The sequence below is a fragment of the Oncorhynchus clarkii genome, chromosome 17 (genome assembly GCF_045791955.1).
Source record: "Oncorhynchus clarkii lewisi isolate Uvic-CL-2024 chromosome 17, UVic_Ocla_1.0, whole genome shotgun sequence".
NCBI classification, from domain to species: Eukaryota; Metazoa; Chordata; class Actinopteri; order Salmoniformes; family Salmonidae; genus Oncorhynchus; species Oncorhynchus clarkii.
This window is the reverse complement of record NC_092163.1, coordinates 76,723,023-76,737,738: the sequence shown is the minus strand read 5'-3', so window position 1 is coordinate 76,737,738 and position 14,716 is coordinate 76,723,023. Positions and strand designations below refer to the sequence as shown.

The 14,716-nt window shown below is 48.7% G+C and overlaps 1 protein-coding gene across 1 annotated transcript in view; it reads left to right on the top strand.

Moving 5' to 3' along the window:
• Window positions 1-6,804, top strand: part of LOC139369936 (immunoglobulin superfamily, member 8) — a 15,076-nt gene extending 8,272 nt beyond the window's left edge. Inside the window, exons 4-9 of the mRNA XM_071109220.1 lie at window positions 1,335-1,784; window positions 4,687-4,871; window positions 5,025-5,286; window positions 5,733-6,019; window positions 6,242-6,422; window positions 6,583-6,804. Of these exons, the coding sequence (XP_070965321.1) occupies window positions 1,335-1,784; window positions 4,687-4,871; window positions 5,025-5,286; window positions 5,733-6,019; window positions 6,242-6,422; window positions 6,583-6,710 (1,493 nt within the window). The 3' untranslated portion in view covers window positions 6,711-6,804. The remainder of the gene's footprint in view (window positions 1-1,334; window positions 1,785-4,686; window positions 4,872-5,024; window positions 5,287-5,732; window positions 6,020-6,241; window positions 6,423-6,582) is intronic.
• Window positions 6,805-14,716: the final 7,912 nt, after the last annotated feature.

Genomic DNA, 14,716 nt, shown 5'->3' with positions numbered 1-14,716 from the left:
TTTAGATTACATATGGACAGGGAGGCCCTGATCTTAGACCAGCTCTCTGACTGAAAACTGGTCCTTTTAGATTACATATGGACAGGGAGGCCCTGATCCTAGACCAGCTCTCTGACTGAATATTGGTCCTTTTAGATTACATATGGACAGGGAGGCCCTGATCCGAGACCAGCTATTTGACATTTCTGTCCTCCGTTTCCTGGTTCCTGGTTAGAGGCCGTCTGTGTTATCTTGTGGACTTTGTTCTCTCTCTGACAGTGTGGTTAAGAATGTGTCTTGCCTTGTTCTATCACACAAATCTGATTGGCACATACTTTACCACACTATTCTGTACTATATATGATATTCTTATCTACAATCTACTCTGACCTTTCCTTTGCAATGTACTATTGTAACACACAAATAATCTGTCACCGAAGCAGTGCTCCTCTGAGTCACCCTGACCTCTACACATTCTTTGCTATAGCAAACATCTAATAGGAATTACATTTTGTATGTAATCATATCTATCTGTTACCTGTTCGGTCTCTCAGTAATGTAATAATGACTAATCTCTCTCTGTCTCTCTCTTTCTTTCTGTCTCTCTCTGTCTCTCTCTGTCTCACTCTCTCTGTTTCTCTCTGTCTTTCTGTCTCTCTCTGTCTCTCTCTTTCTCACTCTCTCTGTCTTTCTGTCTCTCTCTGTCTCTCTCTGTCTTTCTGTCTCTCTCTCTCTGTCTCTCTCTGTCTTTCTGTCTCTCTCTGTCTTTCTGTCTCTCTTTGTCTCTCTCTTTCTCACTCTCTCTGTCTCTCTCTGTCTTTCTGTCTCTCTCTGTCTTTCTGTCTCTCTCTCTGTGTCTCTCTGTCTTTCTGTCTCTCTCTGTCTGACTCTGTCTCTCTCTTTCTCTCTCTTTCTCTCTCTCTCTGTTCTTCTGTCTCTCTCTGTCTCACTCTCTGTCTCTCTCTGTTTCACTCTCTCTCTCTCTCTGTCTTTCTCTCTCTCTCTCTGTTCTTCTCTCTCTCTGTCTCACTCTCTGTCTCTCTCTGTTTCTCTCTCTCTCTCTCTCTCTCTCTCTCTCTCTCTCTCTGTCTTTCTATCTCTCTCTGTCTCACTCTCTCTGTCTCTCTCTCTCTCTGTCTCTCTCTCTCTCTCTCTCTCTCTCTCTATCTCTCTCTGTCTTTCTATCTCTCTCTGTCTCACTCTCTCTGTCTCTCTCTCTCTCTCTCTCTCTCTCTGTCTCTCTCTCTCTCTCTCTCTCTCTCTCTCTGTCTCTCTCTCTCTCTGTTTCACTCTCTCTCTCTCTCTCTCTGTCTTTCTGTCTCTGTCTCACTCTCTCTGTCTGTCTCTCTCTCCAGTGATTCCAGACACTCTCCTGATTAGCTACTCCCGGTCTCTAACTGGCCAACCCGTGCCAGAGGGGGCGGAGATAACTCTCACCTGCTCCGCCGCCGTCCAATCAAAACAGCACACCCACCTGTCCATCACGTTCGGCGTGCGTGCCGGTGGTAGCGGGTTGGGGTCAGGGACACCGAGAGAAATCATAGCTATCGATAAAGAATTGAGCGTGACTCCTGGCCGAGGGGACTCCTACCAGAAGAGATATGATGATGGAGAGATAACACTGGTGAAGAAGAGTGGAGATGGAGGGAGAGATGTCTACGTGATGAGGATGAGCGCCGTGGCCCCGGACGACTCAGGGGCCTACTTCTGTGAGGCGTCGCAGTGGATCCTGGACCCTGATGGAGCGTGGCAGAAGATCGCTCAGAGGACCTTGGAGATTGGCAACCTCACGGTTCAACCACTTGGTACATCCCTGTCTGGAGTATGGGGGTGGTTCAGAGACAAGATGTTAGGACACTGTCTGTCTGTCTGTCTGTCTGGAGTATGGGGGTTGTTCAGAGACTAGATGTTAGGACACTGTCTGTCTGTCTGTCTGTCTGGAGTGTGGGGGTGGTTCAGAGACTAGAGCTGTTAGGACACTGGCTGTGCGTGGCTCGAAATAAGAGCATCTGCTAAATGACTAAAACGTAATGTAACGAATGCTGTTACTAGCTTGGCCACAGATTCCATTAGCACCCCAGTAGACCTAATGGCATCTAATGCTGTGGGCCAATCCAGTACGGATGGTTCATGACATCATCATCATCACTGACCTTCCACAACAATGGGAAACGGAGACATTAGCTTCAGGCGCGCTGCACTGTGACTGACCCTATACTATTCTCAATATGGGGGTGTGTTAGAGCTGGGGGGGGGGTGTTTTAGAGCTGGGGGGTGTTTTAGAGCTGGGGGGTGTGGGGGGGTGTTTTAGAGCTGGGGGGGGGGGGTGTTTTAGAGCTGGGGGGGGGGTTTAGAGCTGGGGGGGATGTTTTAGAGCTGGGGGGGATGTTTTAGAGCTGTGGGGGTGTTTTAGAGCTGCGGGGTGTGTTTTAGAGCTGTGGGGGTGTTTTAGTGCTGGGGGGTGTTTTGGAGCTGGGGGGTGTTTTAGAGCTGGGGGGTGTGGGGGGTGTTTTAGAGCTGGGGGGTGTTTTAGAGCTGGGGGGTGTTTTAGAGCCATGGGGTGTGGGGTGTTTTAGAGCTGTGGGGGGTGTTTTAGAGCTGTGGGGGGGGGGGGGGGTGTTTTATAGCTGGTGGGTGTTTTAGAGCTGGGGGGGATGTTTTAGAGCTGTGGGGGGGGGGTGTTTTAGAGCTGGGGGGGGGGTGTTTTAGAGCTGTGGGGGGTGTTTTAGAGCTGTGGGGTGTGTTTTAGAGCTGGGGGGTGTTTTAGAGCTGTGGGGGGGGGTGTTTTAGAGCTGGTGGTGTTTTAGAGCTGTGGGGGGTGTTTTAGAGCTGGGGGGGGTATTTTAGAGCTGTCGGGGGGGTGTTTTAGAGCTGGGGGGGGTGTTTTAGAGCTGGGGGGGGGGGGTGTTTTAGAGCCGTGGGGTGTGGGGTGTGTTTTAGAGCCGTGGGGTGTGGGGTGTGGGGTGTGTTTTAGAGCTGGGGGGTGTTTTAGAGCCGTGGGGTGTGGGGTGTGTGGTGTGTTTTAGAGCTGTGGTGTGTTTTAGAGCTGGGGGGGTGTTTTAGAGCTGTGGGGTGTTCTAGAGCTGTGTTCTAGAGCTGTGGGGTGTTCTAGAGCTGTGGGGTGTTCTAGAGCTGTGGGGTGTTCTAGAGCTGTGGGGTGTTTTAGAGCTGTGTTTTTAGAGCTGTGAGGTGTTCTAGAGCTGTGGGGTGTTCTAGAGCTGTGTTTTTAGAGCTGTGGGGTGTTCTAGAGCTGTGGGGTGTTTTAGAGCTGTGTTTTTAGAGCTGTGGGGTGTTCTAGAGCTGTGGGGTGTTCTAGAGCTGTGTTTTTAGAGCTGTGGGGTGTTCTAGAGCTGTGTTTTTAGAGCTGTGGGGTGTTCTAGAGCTTTGTTCTAGAGCTGTGGGGTGTTCTAGAGCTGTGGGGTGTTCTAGAGCTGTGTTTTAGAGCTGTGGGGTGTTCTAGAGCTGTGCTCTAGAGCTGTGGGGTGTGGGGTGAGAGCACAGCAGAATGTAAGCAGAATTTGCTGTAGTAGAAGTTACAGTGTTATAGTTCCCCACTGAGGGTCTGTGTGTTCTGTTAGACAGTGTTGTAGTGTTATAGTTCCCCACTGAGGGTCTGTGTGTTCTGTTAGACAGTGTTGTAGTTCCCCACTAGGGTCTGTGTGTTCTGTTAGACAGGACTATAGTTCCCCACTGAGGGTCTGTGTGTTCTGTTAGACAGTGTTGTAGTTCCCCACTGAGGGTCTGTGTGTTCTGTTAGACAGGACTATAGTTCCCCACTGAGGGTCTGTGTGTTCTGTTAGACAGGACTATAGTTCCCCACTGAGGGTCTGTGTGTTCTGTTAGACAGGACTATAGTTCCCAACTGAGGGTCTGTGTGTTCTGTTAGACAGTGTTGTAGTTCCCCACTGAGGGTCTGTGTGTTCTGTTAGACAGTGTTGTAGTTCCCCACTGAGGGTCTGTGTGTTCTGTTAGTCAGGACTATAGTTCCCCACTGAGGGTCTGTGTGTTCTTATCGTGTCAGCCAGAAACTGCTCTACTTCATTCTGTTATTGTCTCTATTGTCTGTTAGACAATGGACCTGGTTTTCTCCTCTCTGGTCTCGGTTGTGTTGTTGTTGGACAGATTACAGTCAACAATAGATTTATAAACTGAACTGAAGCGTTTCATCAAATAGCTAACATAGTTTTCAGAGTGTATTGTTTATAGATGAGATCTTCTTTTAGGATGAATTTTGAGATGCATTTAACTTCAGTTGCTATATGCAAATAAACCTTTATTCACAGTGACAATTAACAAATTAAGTTAGTTTGAATGCAGAGCGAACACATTTTAAATCATGCACTTCTTGTTTATTTTTTCCCCTCTCCCTCCTCCTCCTCCTCCTCCTCCTCCTCCTCCTTTACCCCTTCCTCTCCCTCCTCCTTTATCCTCTCCCCCCTCTTCCTCCTCCTTTACCCCTCTTCTCCCTCTTCCTTTATCCTCTTCCTCCTCCTCTACCCCTTCCTCTCCCTCCTCCTTTATCCTCTCCCTCCTCTTCCTCCTCCTTTACCCCCTCCTCTTCCTTTATCCTCTTCCTCCTCCTCTACCCCCTCCTCTCCCTCCTCCTTTATCCTCTCCCTCCTCTTCCTCCTCCTTTACCCCCTCCTCTCCCTCTTCCTTTATCCTCTCCCTCCTCTTCCTCCTTTACCCCCTCCTCCCTACTTCCAGCTGACTCCCTGTCTGTTACGTCCACTCCGCGAGGTGAGGTAACTCTCCAGTTAGGCTCCCCTCTCACTCTGACCTGCGAGGTGTCTGGTTTGGCCCCTGGGGGCCGCTCGGGCCTGCTGGTTCAGTGGATGAAGAGGGGCACCGTGAGCAGCGAGGACAGAGCATTGACGGGTGGAGGGGTGGAGGTTGGTATTGATTATTGTTATTGGTTATTAGTATCTTCCTTTTAGCCCCCTGAGGAAGTCCTTACAGAGTAAATAATGCTTGATTGGCTAGTCGTTTTCCAAACACAACTCAGGTTAACCTTTCTGTCTATCTCTGTCTGTCCCCGCTCCCAGGTGGAGGTGGCTCGGTACGGTCCAGACGGGGTGGTGAGCTGGGGGGATGACTCCAGCCGGGGGGGTCGGGGTGGAGGGGGTTCCATGGAGAAGGAGGTGGAGGGACGGTACTCTCTCAGGTTGTTCTCTGCCCACCCAGCTGACACGGGGGTGTACCGCTGTGCTGTGAGCGTCTACGCTGGGAGGCTTAACCCGGGACCCTCCAGTGCTGCTACCCTCACACAGAGGTCAGAGGGGGTCACCGTCAACCTCAAGACTAAAGGTAAGAGAAAAGACAGACACAAGACCACCCTGCCTTCTCCCCACAAACTGTGGCCTAGTTCACTCCTCCTCGTGGATTTAAGAGGATGTATTGGTATGATGGAGAAAACTCCCTCAATCTACTTAACAGCAATCCAATGTGTTTAAATCCATGAGGGATGAGTAAGTAATTGCACCCCTCTGGCAGAGGGGGATCCTGGGGACTACAACCAGTGGATATATATACAAGTTAAGTCAGTATTCTGGAAGTTGTTCTGGTAAAGCTAAGAGACTAAAACCACTTGACCTACTACGAGGTTGGGCAGTAGTGTGAAAACAAAGATACTACATTAACGTGAGCATTGCCATGACTGGTTAGATTGAAATAACAACCAAATACCTAATTGATGTAAGTCGATGCCTAATTGAATGACAAGCATCTCTCTCTCTGTCCCTGTGTCCCTACAGAGGTCAAGGTGTCAGCAGTAGCCAACCTTCCCCGTGGCCCCCTCTTGAAGAGAGGTGATACCGTCACCCTGCTCTGCAACGTATCCGTGGTAACCACCGGCCCTGCACAGATGGCGGTCCAATGGCTGCAGAGGGCGGTCCTCCCGGCCCAGGAGGGTGGGGCTACAGCAGGGGGCGTGGTCATAGAGAAGGGTGGGGACAAGCCGTCAGTAGAGGAGAAGGGGAGGGTGTTAGCCTCTCTTACCTATGAGGGCCTGTCCAGGCCAAATAAGAACCACAGCTCTGAGGTGATTGGTTCAATTTATTTGGCAGTTTAAAAAAAATACATGCAGTCAATATATACCTTTTTAAGAAAACTATCAAGGATAACACAATAAAGTATATTGAAGATAAAACAATTGTAATGACTAGTATGTGGTTGTCTTACCTACCTTATTTGAATGCACTGTATTTCTCTAGATAACACCATCTGCTAAATAACTTCCGTTGTGGTCTTTTTTGGACTACAGGTCAGTATGGACCGGGTGTCTTCAGGCACCTACAGGCTGAGGATCTTCTCTGCCCAGGACCAGGACCAGGGCCTGTTTGTCTGCCAGGCTGAGGTGTGGGGACAAGACCCCCGTGGAGGATGGTACAACACTGGGGCCAAGGCCCAGTCGGAGGGTGTCAGGGTCTACCTGTACGCCAGAGGTGAGTGTCACTGGGTCTGGGACTGCTAGCTGTTTTACATACAGCGAGCGGTGTGACGAATCACTGTAGTGGACACACTTGACTAACTCATCCCTCCCTCCCTCCCTCCCTCCCTCCCTCCCTCCTCTCTCTCTCCTCTCTTCTCTCTCTGTCTCTGCAGCGGCCGACCTGCTCCTCATCCCCTTGGTTGTGGGCATGTCCTCTGCCTTGTTTGTGGGCGTGGTCATAATCGCCACGGTAACCTGTTGCTTCATGAATCGATTGGCTAGGCAGCGCTCCCCAAAATAGGAAGTAGGAAGTCACGACAACGTATAAGTTCACTGAAGGGTGATCAACGAAGAGGTTAAAATAAAAAGACCACAAAAAAAAAAAAAAGAACTAGTGGACTTTAAAAAGTTTCAAAAGAAATTGGAACTCTCAGACCTACACGATGTCCACATAGAGATGTAAATATACTATGTAACAAAGAGTGTTGGTCTAATCTGGGACGGTGACCAAGAGAAGACACTAAGCACTACTGCTCCTACCTGTCATACAGACGTTTGATTGTTTCACAAGGTACCAAACCATTTCCACTTGTTCATAATATGTTGCATTCAGCTTGTTTCTGTTATATAAACTCACCATATGAACCCTATTATTCAGACTTCCATAGCAGACCTAACCAAACAGCTGGCTCTTATTCAGCACGGTTCCAACAACAACGATGGATGCGTATCTAGGCCAGCAACAGAGCAGCTTGGTTTGGCTCAGTAGTGTACAAAGCCATTTAGGTGTTTGATATGTCAAAACCATCAGAAATGGACAATGTTGTCTAGTGTTGAAGTAGGTCAAATACAAAATATTGACTTAGAAGAGACACTGATTAGTTATCCCTTTTGTTTTGGTTATTTCGTTTCCTTGGCAACCACCCTCTCAAAAGACAGGGGTTTATATATTCATACGGCAGGGTAGCCTAGTGGTTAGAGTGGAGGGGCGGGCAGGGTAGCCTGGTGGTTAGAGTGGAGGGGCGGCAGGGTAGCCTAGTGGTTAGAGTGGAGGGGCGGGCAGGGTAGCCTAGTGGTTAGAGTGGAGGGGCGGGCAGGGTAGCCTAGTGGTTAGAGTGGAGGGGCGGCAGGGTAGCCTGGTGGTTAGAGTGGAGGGGCGGCAGGGTAGCCTAGTGGTTAGAGTGGAGGGGCGGGCAGGGTAGCCTAGTGGTTAGAGTGGAGGGGCGGCAGGGTAGCCTAGTGGTTAGAGTGGAGGGGCGGCAGGGTAGCCTAGTGGTTAGAGTGGAGGGGCGGCAGGGTAGCCTAGTGGTTAGAGTGGAGGGGCGGGCAGGGTAGCCTGGTGGTTAGAGTGGAGGGGCGGCAGGGTAGCCTAGTGGTTAGAGTGGAGGGGCGGGCAGGGTAGCCTAGTGGTTAGAGTGGAGGGGCGGGCAGGGTAGCCTAGTGGTTAGAGTGGAGGGACGGGCAGGGTAGCCTAGTGGTTAGAGTGGAGGGGCGGCAGGGTAGCCTAGTGGTTAGAGTGGAGGGGCGGCAGGGTAGCCTAGTGGTTAGAGTGGAGGGACGGGCAGGGTAGCCTTGTGGTTAGAGTGGAGGGGCGGCAGGGTAGCCTAGTGGTTAGAGTGGAGGGGCGGCAGGGTAGCCTAGTGGTTAGAGTGGAGGGGCGGCAGGGTAGCCTAGTGGTTAGAGTGGAGGGGCGGGCAGGGTAGCCTAGTGGTTAGAGTGGAGGGGCGGCAGGGTAGCCTAGTGGTTAGAGTGGAGGGGCGGGCAGGGTAGCCTAGTGGTTAGAGTGGAGGGGCGGCAGGTTAGCCTAGTGGTTAGAGTGGAGGGGCGGGCAGGGTAGCCTAGTGGTTAGAGTGGCGGGGCGGCAGGGTAGCCTAGTGGTTAGAGTGGAGGGGTGGCAGGGTAGCCTAGTGGTTAGAGTGGAGGGGCGGCATGTTAGCCTAGTGGTTAGAGTGCAGGGGCGGCAGGGTAGCCTAGTGGTTAGAGTGGAGGGGCGGCAGGGTAGCCTAGTGGTTAGAGCGTTGGACTAGTAACCGCAAGGTTGCAAGTTGAAATCCCCGAGCTGACAAGGTACAAATCTGTTGTTCTGCCTCTGAACAGGCAGTTAACCCACTGTTCCTAGGCCGTCATTGAAAATAAGAATTTGTTCCCAACTGACTGGCCTAATTAAATAAAGGTTACAATTTTTATTTATTTTTAATACGACGTTAGCGTTAAAGTTGTTTCTGTTACATTGTGTATGGTTCGTAAGGCATGATTGTTAAATGATATATATGTGTTGCCCAACTCCGGTCCTCGAGTTACTCCAGCAGAACATGTTTTTTGTTGTTGTCGTAGCCCCAGACAAAAAAACACCTGATTCAACTTGTCAAGGGTTAGTTGACAGGTGGGCTTGTCCGGGTCCACAACGAAAAAGATGTACTATTGAGCGTACTCAAGGACCGGAGTTGGACAACGCTGTGATATATGATGGAAGATTTAATGCATGTTGAGGTAGCATAGGTCTTACACTGCCACTACTACTAGCAACAGTCCCTCTAGTCTGAAGAAAACCCATCTCGGAGTTAGACCGGTGTTTTATCGCTACGAAGTGAACACTGCCACTACTACTAGCAACAGTCCCTCTAGTCTAAAGAAAACCCATCTCAGAGTTAGACCGGTGTTTTATCGCTACGAAGTGAACACTGCCACTACTACTAGCAACAGTCCCTCTAGTCTAAAGAAAACCCATCTCGGAGTTAGACCGGTGTTTTATCGCTACGAAGTGAACACTGCCACTACTACTACTAGCAACAGTCTCTCTAGTCTAAAGAAAACCCATCTCAGAGTTAGACCGGTGTTTTATCGCTACGAAGTGAACACTGCCACTACTACTACTAGCAACAGTCCCTCTAGTCTAAAGAAAACCCATCTCGGAGTTAGACCGGTGTTTTATTGCTACGAAGTGAACACTGCCACTACTACTAGCAACAGTCCCTCTAGTCTAAAGAAAACCCATCTCGGAGTTAGACCGGTGTTTTATCGCTACGAAGTGAACACTGCCACTACTACTAGCAACAGTCCCTCTAGTCTAAAGAAAACCCATCTCAGAGTTAGACCGGTGTTTTATCGCTACGAAGTGAACACTGCCACTACTACTACTAGCAACAGTCTCTCTAGTCTAAAGAAAACCCATCTCAGAGTTAGACCGGTGTTTTATCGCTACGAAGTGAACACTGCCACTACTACTACTAGCAACAGTCTCTCTAGTCTAAAGAAAACCCATCTCGGAGTTAGACCGGTGTTTTATCGCTACGAAGTGAACACTGCCACTACTACTAGCAACAGTCCCTCTAGTCTAAAGAAAACCCATCTCAGAGTTAGACCGGTGTTTTATCGCTACGAAGTGAACACTGCCACTACTACTACTAGCAACAGTCCCTCTAGTCTAAAGAAAACCCATCTCAGAGTTAGACCGGTGTTTTATCGCTACGAAGTGAACACTGCCACTACTACTACTAGCAACAGTCTCTCTAGTCTAAAGAAAACCCATCTCAGAGTTAGACCGGTGTTTTATCGCTACGAAGTGAACACTGCCACTACTACTACTAGCAACAGTCTCTCTAGTCTAAAGAAAACCCATCTCAGAGTTAGACCGGTGTTTTATCGCTACGAAGTGAACACTGCCACTACTACTAGCAACAGTCCCTCTAGTCTAAAGAAAACCCATCTCGGAGTTAGACCGGTGTTTTATCGCTACGAAGTGAACACTGCCACTACTACTAGCAACAGTCCCTCTAGTCTAAAGAAAACCCATCTCAGAGTTAGACCGGTGTTTTATCGCTACGAAGTGAACACTGCCACTACTACTAGCAACAGTCCCTCTAGTCTAAAGAAAACCCATCTCGGAGTTAGACCGGTGTTTTATCGCTACGAAGTGAACACTGCCACTACTACTAGCAACAGTCCCTCTAGTCTAAAGAAAACCCATCTCGGAGTTAGACCGGTGTTTTATCGCTACGAAGTGAACACTGCCACTACTACTAGCAACAGTCCCTCTAGTCTAAAGAAAACCCATCTCAGAGTTAGACCGGTGTTTTATCGCTACGAAGTGAACACTGCCACTGTATAGAAACCGTAATGCTGTCAAATTAAATTGAGCACCAGAATCTTTTTAATTCCACTTAAGGAACTGAATACCTAGACAGCTATATCAGGACAGGGAACTTAAAGTACACTTCCTGTATTCAATCAACAACTCTGTAAATACTGGGCTACACGAGTAAACAAAGCCATTGTTTGTATGAGCCTGATCCCAGATCTGTTTGTTCTGTTTTGCCAATTCCTATTGTTTATCTATGGTGCCAAACATAAGTGTTGTCAAGATGGGACTAACAAGTCTAGGATCAGGTTAGGACACGGCCAGGGGATATTCTGATGCTGCGAAGGACAATAACGAACCATTCCATACAGTTCGCTAAACTGAGTAAAATTAAAAATATATATATTTCTTATTTCTGTATCTATTTTAGACATTTATGAAGAGAGTTAATATACGATAGTAAGCATCCATGCACTAAGCTGAAATCTGTGTGTTGTTACGGTTACACCAGAGAGATTCGTTTTTTTTCCTTTTTACTTCTAAAACACAAGATATGATGAGACTCTACTTGAAATGCTGTGCTTGTCTGTGAGCTGAGCGGACGACTTTAACATTCAGCGGCTGTCTGTTCTTAAAGCACTTGGACCAAAACTAGTCTCTCTTGGCAGACTCGTACCAGTGGGAAAGAGACCAAAACTAGTCTCTCTTGGCAGACTCGTACCAGTGGGAAAGAGACCAAAACTAGTCTCTCTTGGCAGACTCGTACCAGTGGGAAAGAGACCAAAACTAGTCTCTCTTGGCAGACTCGTACAGTGGCTGTGGGAAAGAGACCAAAACTAGTCTCGCTTGGCAGACTCGTACAGTGGCTGTGGGAAAGAGACCAAAACCATTTCTCCTGGAACCATTCAAACTTGTTGAATAGTTACTGACTGTTGTTCAGTGTAAAGTCGTATTGCTGTTCTGTTCTCTTGGTGTAGTCTTTTTAAGCCATTTTGGCAATGGTTTATGGTTGATTCCTGATTGATTCATTTTGTTTTATCATTTCTTTTGCAACTTGTGTTTTGTTGGTCAAATTACGGGAAAAAAAAGCAAAGTAAAAAAAATGTGAATATTTTGATGACAGATCCAGTAAACAAGGAAGACTGTTGCCATGTGTTGTTGGCCTATGGAACAGCTGTGCCCTGAGGTACTAGGATAGGATGTACTCTCCTCTGGGCAGCCATGTGGGTCAGATGACAGGCCTGGGTAGGGTTGACTGAGACCACAAACACCACGCGTCTATTAAGCTAAGTGGGATTCAGCCATTTGTGATGCTGCAGAGATGCATTTGTCACACATAGACCTGACATTATTCCCTATTCCATATTTCTCTCTGAACGTTCTGTAATGCAGTCTCCTGGATAAGTGATAACTTCCAAGTTCAGGGTGTTTTCTTCTACTGAAGTTTGGTATCCCGAGTGGCACACTGGTCTAAGACACTGCATCTCAGTGCAAGAGGTGTCACTGCAGTACCTGGTTTGAATCCAGGCTGCATCACATCTGGCTGTGATTGGGAGGCTGATAGAAAGGAGCATAATTGGCCCAGCGTCGTAAGGGGTAGGCCATAAATAAGAATTTGTTCTTAACTGACTTGCCTAGTTAAAAAAAAAAAAAGTTTATTCCCTGCTGTGCACATGGTAGCCTGCCTATGACAGTGAGATGGACTCTAATATCAAGTCCCTCTGTCCACTATGACCAACTACATGCCCCAGACTCCCTTTGGATGGATAAATCTCAAACCTACCAACCCAGAGACAAATATTCAGAAACCCACTACAAACTATTTTGAACACATGGCTCTGAACCAACCCCCCCCCTCTCTCTCTCTCTCTCTCCCTCCCTCTCTCTCTCCCCCATCTCCCACTCCCTCTCTCCCTCTCTCTCTCTCTCTCTCACTCTCTCTCTTTCTCTCTCACTCTTTCTCTCTCTCTCTCCCCACTCTCCCCCTATCTCTCTCTCTCTCTCCCCCTCTCCCCCTCTCTCTCTCTCCCCCTCCCCCTCTCTCTCTCTCTCTCTCTCCCTCTCTCTTTCTCTCTCCCTCTCTCTCTCTCGCTCTTTCTCTCTCTCCTCCCTCTCTCTCTCTCTCTTTCTCTCTCTCTCTTTCTCTCTCTCTCCCCTCTCCCTCTCTCTCTCTTTCTCTCTCTCTTTCCCCTCTCCCTCTCTCTCTCTTTCTCTCTCTCTCTCTCTCTCTCTCTCTCTCTCTCTCTCCAGCCCATAGGAATAGAATTACTGTACTATTCTAATTCTAGTAATTCCACTGCTATACCCAGGCCACTGATTATGATTCATATTAGTGGTATTCATGCGTTAGGAAAAACAGTGATCTGCAATGTTCTGGACGGTGAGCCACTTACTTCCAGAGATCAACTGGCGAAAAAACTGGTTTATCCTCTAGCTCTCTACCCTCTGAACGATGTCCCTGGCTTGCTCCACCACGTGATCACATTCACCACAGCAGCACTGGAGAGACGGGAAAGAGAGAGAGGGAGAGAGAGAGTAGCACTGGATAGAGAGGGGGGGGGGGCAGAGCGAGTGGGAGGGAGAGAGAGAGGGGAGGGGTAGAGACAGAGAGTAGCACTGGATAGAGAGGGGGGGAGTGGGCAGAGTGAGTGGGAGGGAGAGAGGGGAGGGGTAGAGACAGAGAGCAGCACTGGATAGAGACGGGGGGTGGGCAGAGCGAGTGGGAGGGAGAGAGAGAGGGGAGGGGTAGAGACAGAGTAGCACCGGATAGAGAGGGGGGGAGTGGGCAGAGCGAGTGGGGGGGAGAGAGAGAGGGGAGCGGTAGAGACAGAGAGTAGCACTGGATAGAGAGGGGGGGTGGGCAGAGCGAGTGGGAGGGAGAGAGAGAGGGGAGGGTAGAGACAGAGAGTAGCACTGGATAGAGAGGGGGGCTGGGCAGAGCGAGTGGGAGGGAGAGGGGAGGGTAGAGACAGAGAGTAGCACTGGATAGAGAGGGGGGGTGGGCAGAGCGAGTGGGAGGGAGAGAGAGAGGGGAGGGGTAGAGACAGAGAGTAGCACTGGATAGAGAGGGGGGGAGTGGGCAGAGCGAGTGGGAGGGGGAGAGACAGAGATCAGCGCTGGATAGAGAGAGAACAGAGTGCTCCAAGTGAAAGTAATGGAATAGATGTTCACTGCTCCTCTCTTTCCTTAATCCCCATGTTTATGGGTTCAGCCCTCTCAGCAACCCCTCCCCCACTGTGTTATCGCTGTGTATCATCACTGTGGCATTTGGTTTATTTAATACCCTGCTCCTGCCCGTCCCTGCCTGACTGGCTGTAAATATGGTAACTGGCACACTGACCAAACTGCAGCTAAAGCCACTTCTTGAAATTGTGTGTGTCCCAAATGGCACCCTATTCCCTATTTAGTGCACTGCTTTTTACCAGAGCCCTCTGGCACCCTATTCCCTATTTAGTGCACTGCTTTTTACCAGAGCCCTCTGGCATCCTATTCCCTATTTAGTGCACTGCTTTTTACCAGAGCCCTCTGGCACCATATTCCCTATTTAGTGCACTGCTTTTTACCAGAGCCCTCTGGCATCCTATTCCCTATTTAGTGCACTGCTTTTTACCAGAGCCCTCTGGCACCATATTCCCTATTTAGTGTACTGCTTTTTACCAGAGCCCTATGGGATTGCAAACATGGTGACTGGCCCACTGTCGAGGCTTCAGCAACTTCCTGAAATTGTACTTCTGTTTCCGTGTTGCATTATTGTCCTGTGGGGGAATTACATTTCAGGAAGTTATCTTTAAAAAAAAAATATTACTTTAATAACGTGTTTTTTTTTTTTTACCCGAGTGACTTTTTCATTACCGCCCCTGCTATTGACATACAGCTGTGTATAGGTTTGTGTGTATGTCTCCTGTTGTGTTAGTGTGCCACTACCCAACCACTGTAACATGGCGTTATTGTGCTGTTAATAAACACTTTGTTTACTGCTTTAATGACCACCGTCTGTTCTGTTCTTCATTTGTATTTAATGTTTCGTTTTTTTTTTGCTGCCATTTGATAAAAATTAATAAACCACTCCTGATTTACTGTAGGCATGTGTTGTTGTTGTTGTTATTGTTGTAGGAGTATCTAGTATTACAGTATTAAAGACAGTCCCGGTGACTTTAGGTTCTAGTCTACTTTTCAATGTATTTGATATGTTATTGCCGTGCTCCGTCTGTATCGCACGCAATCGAGAA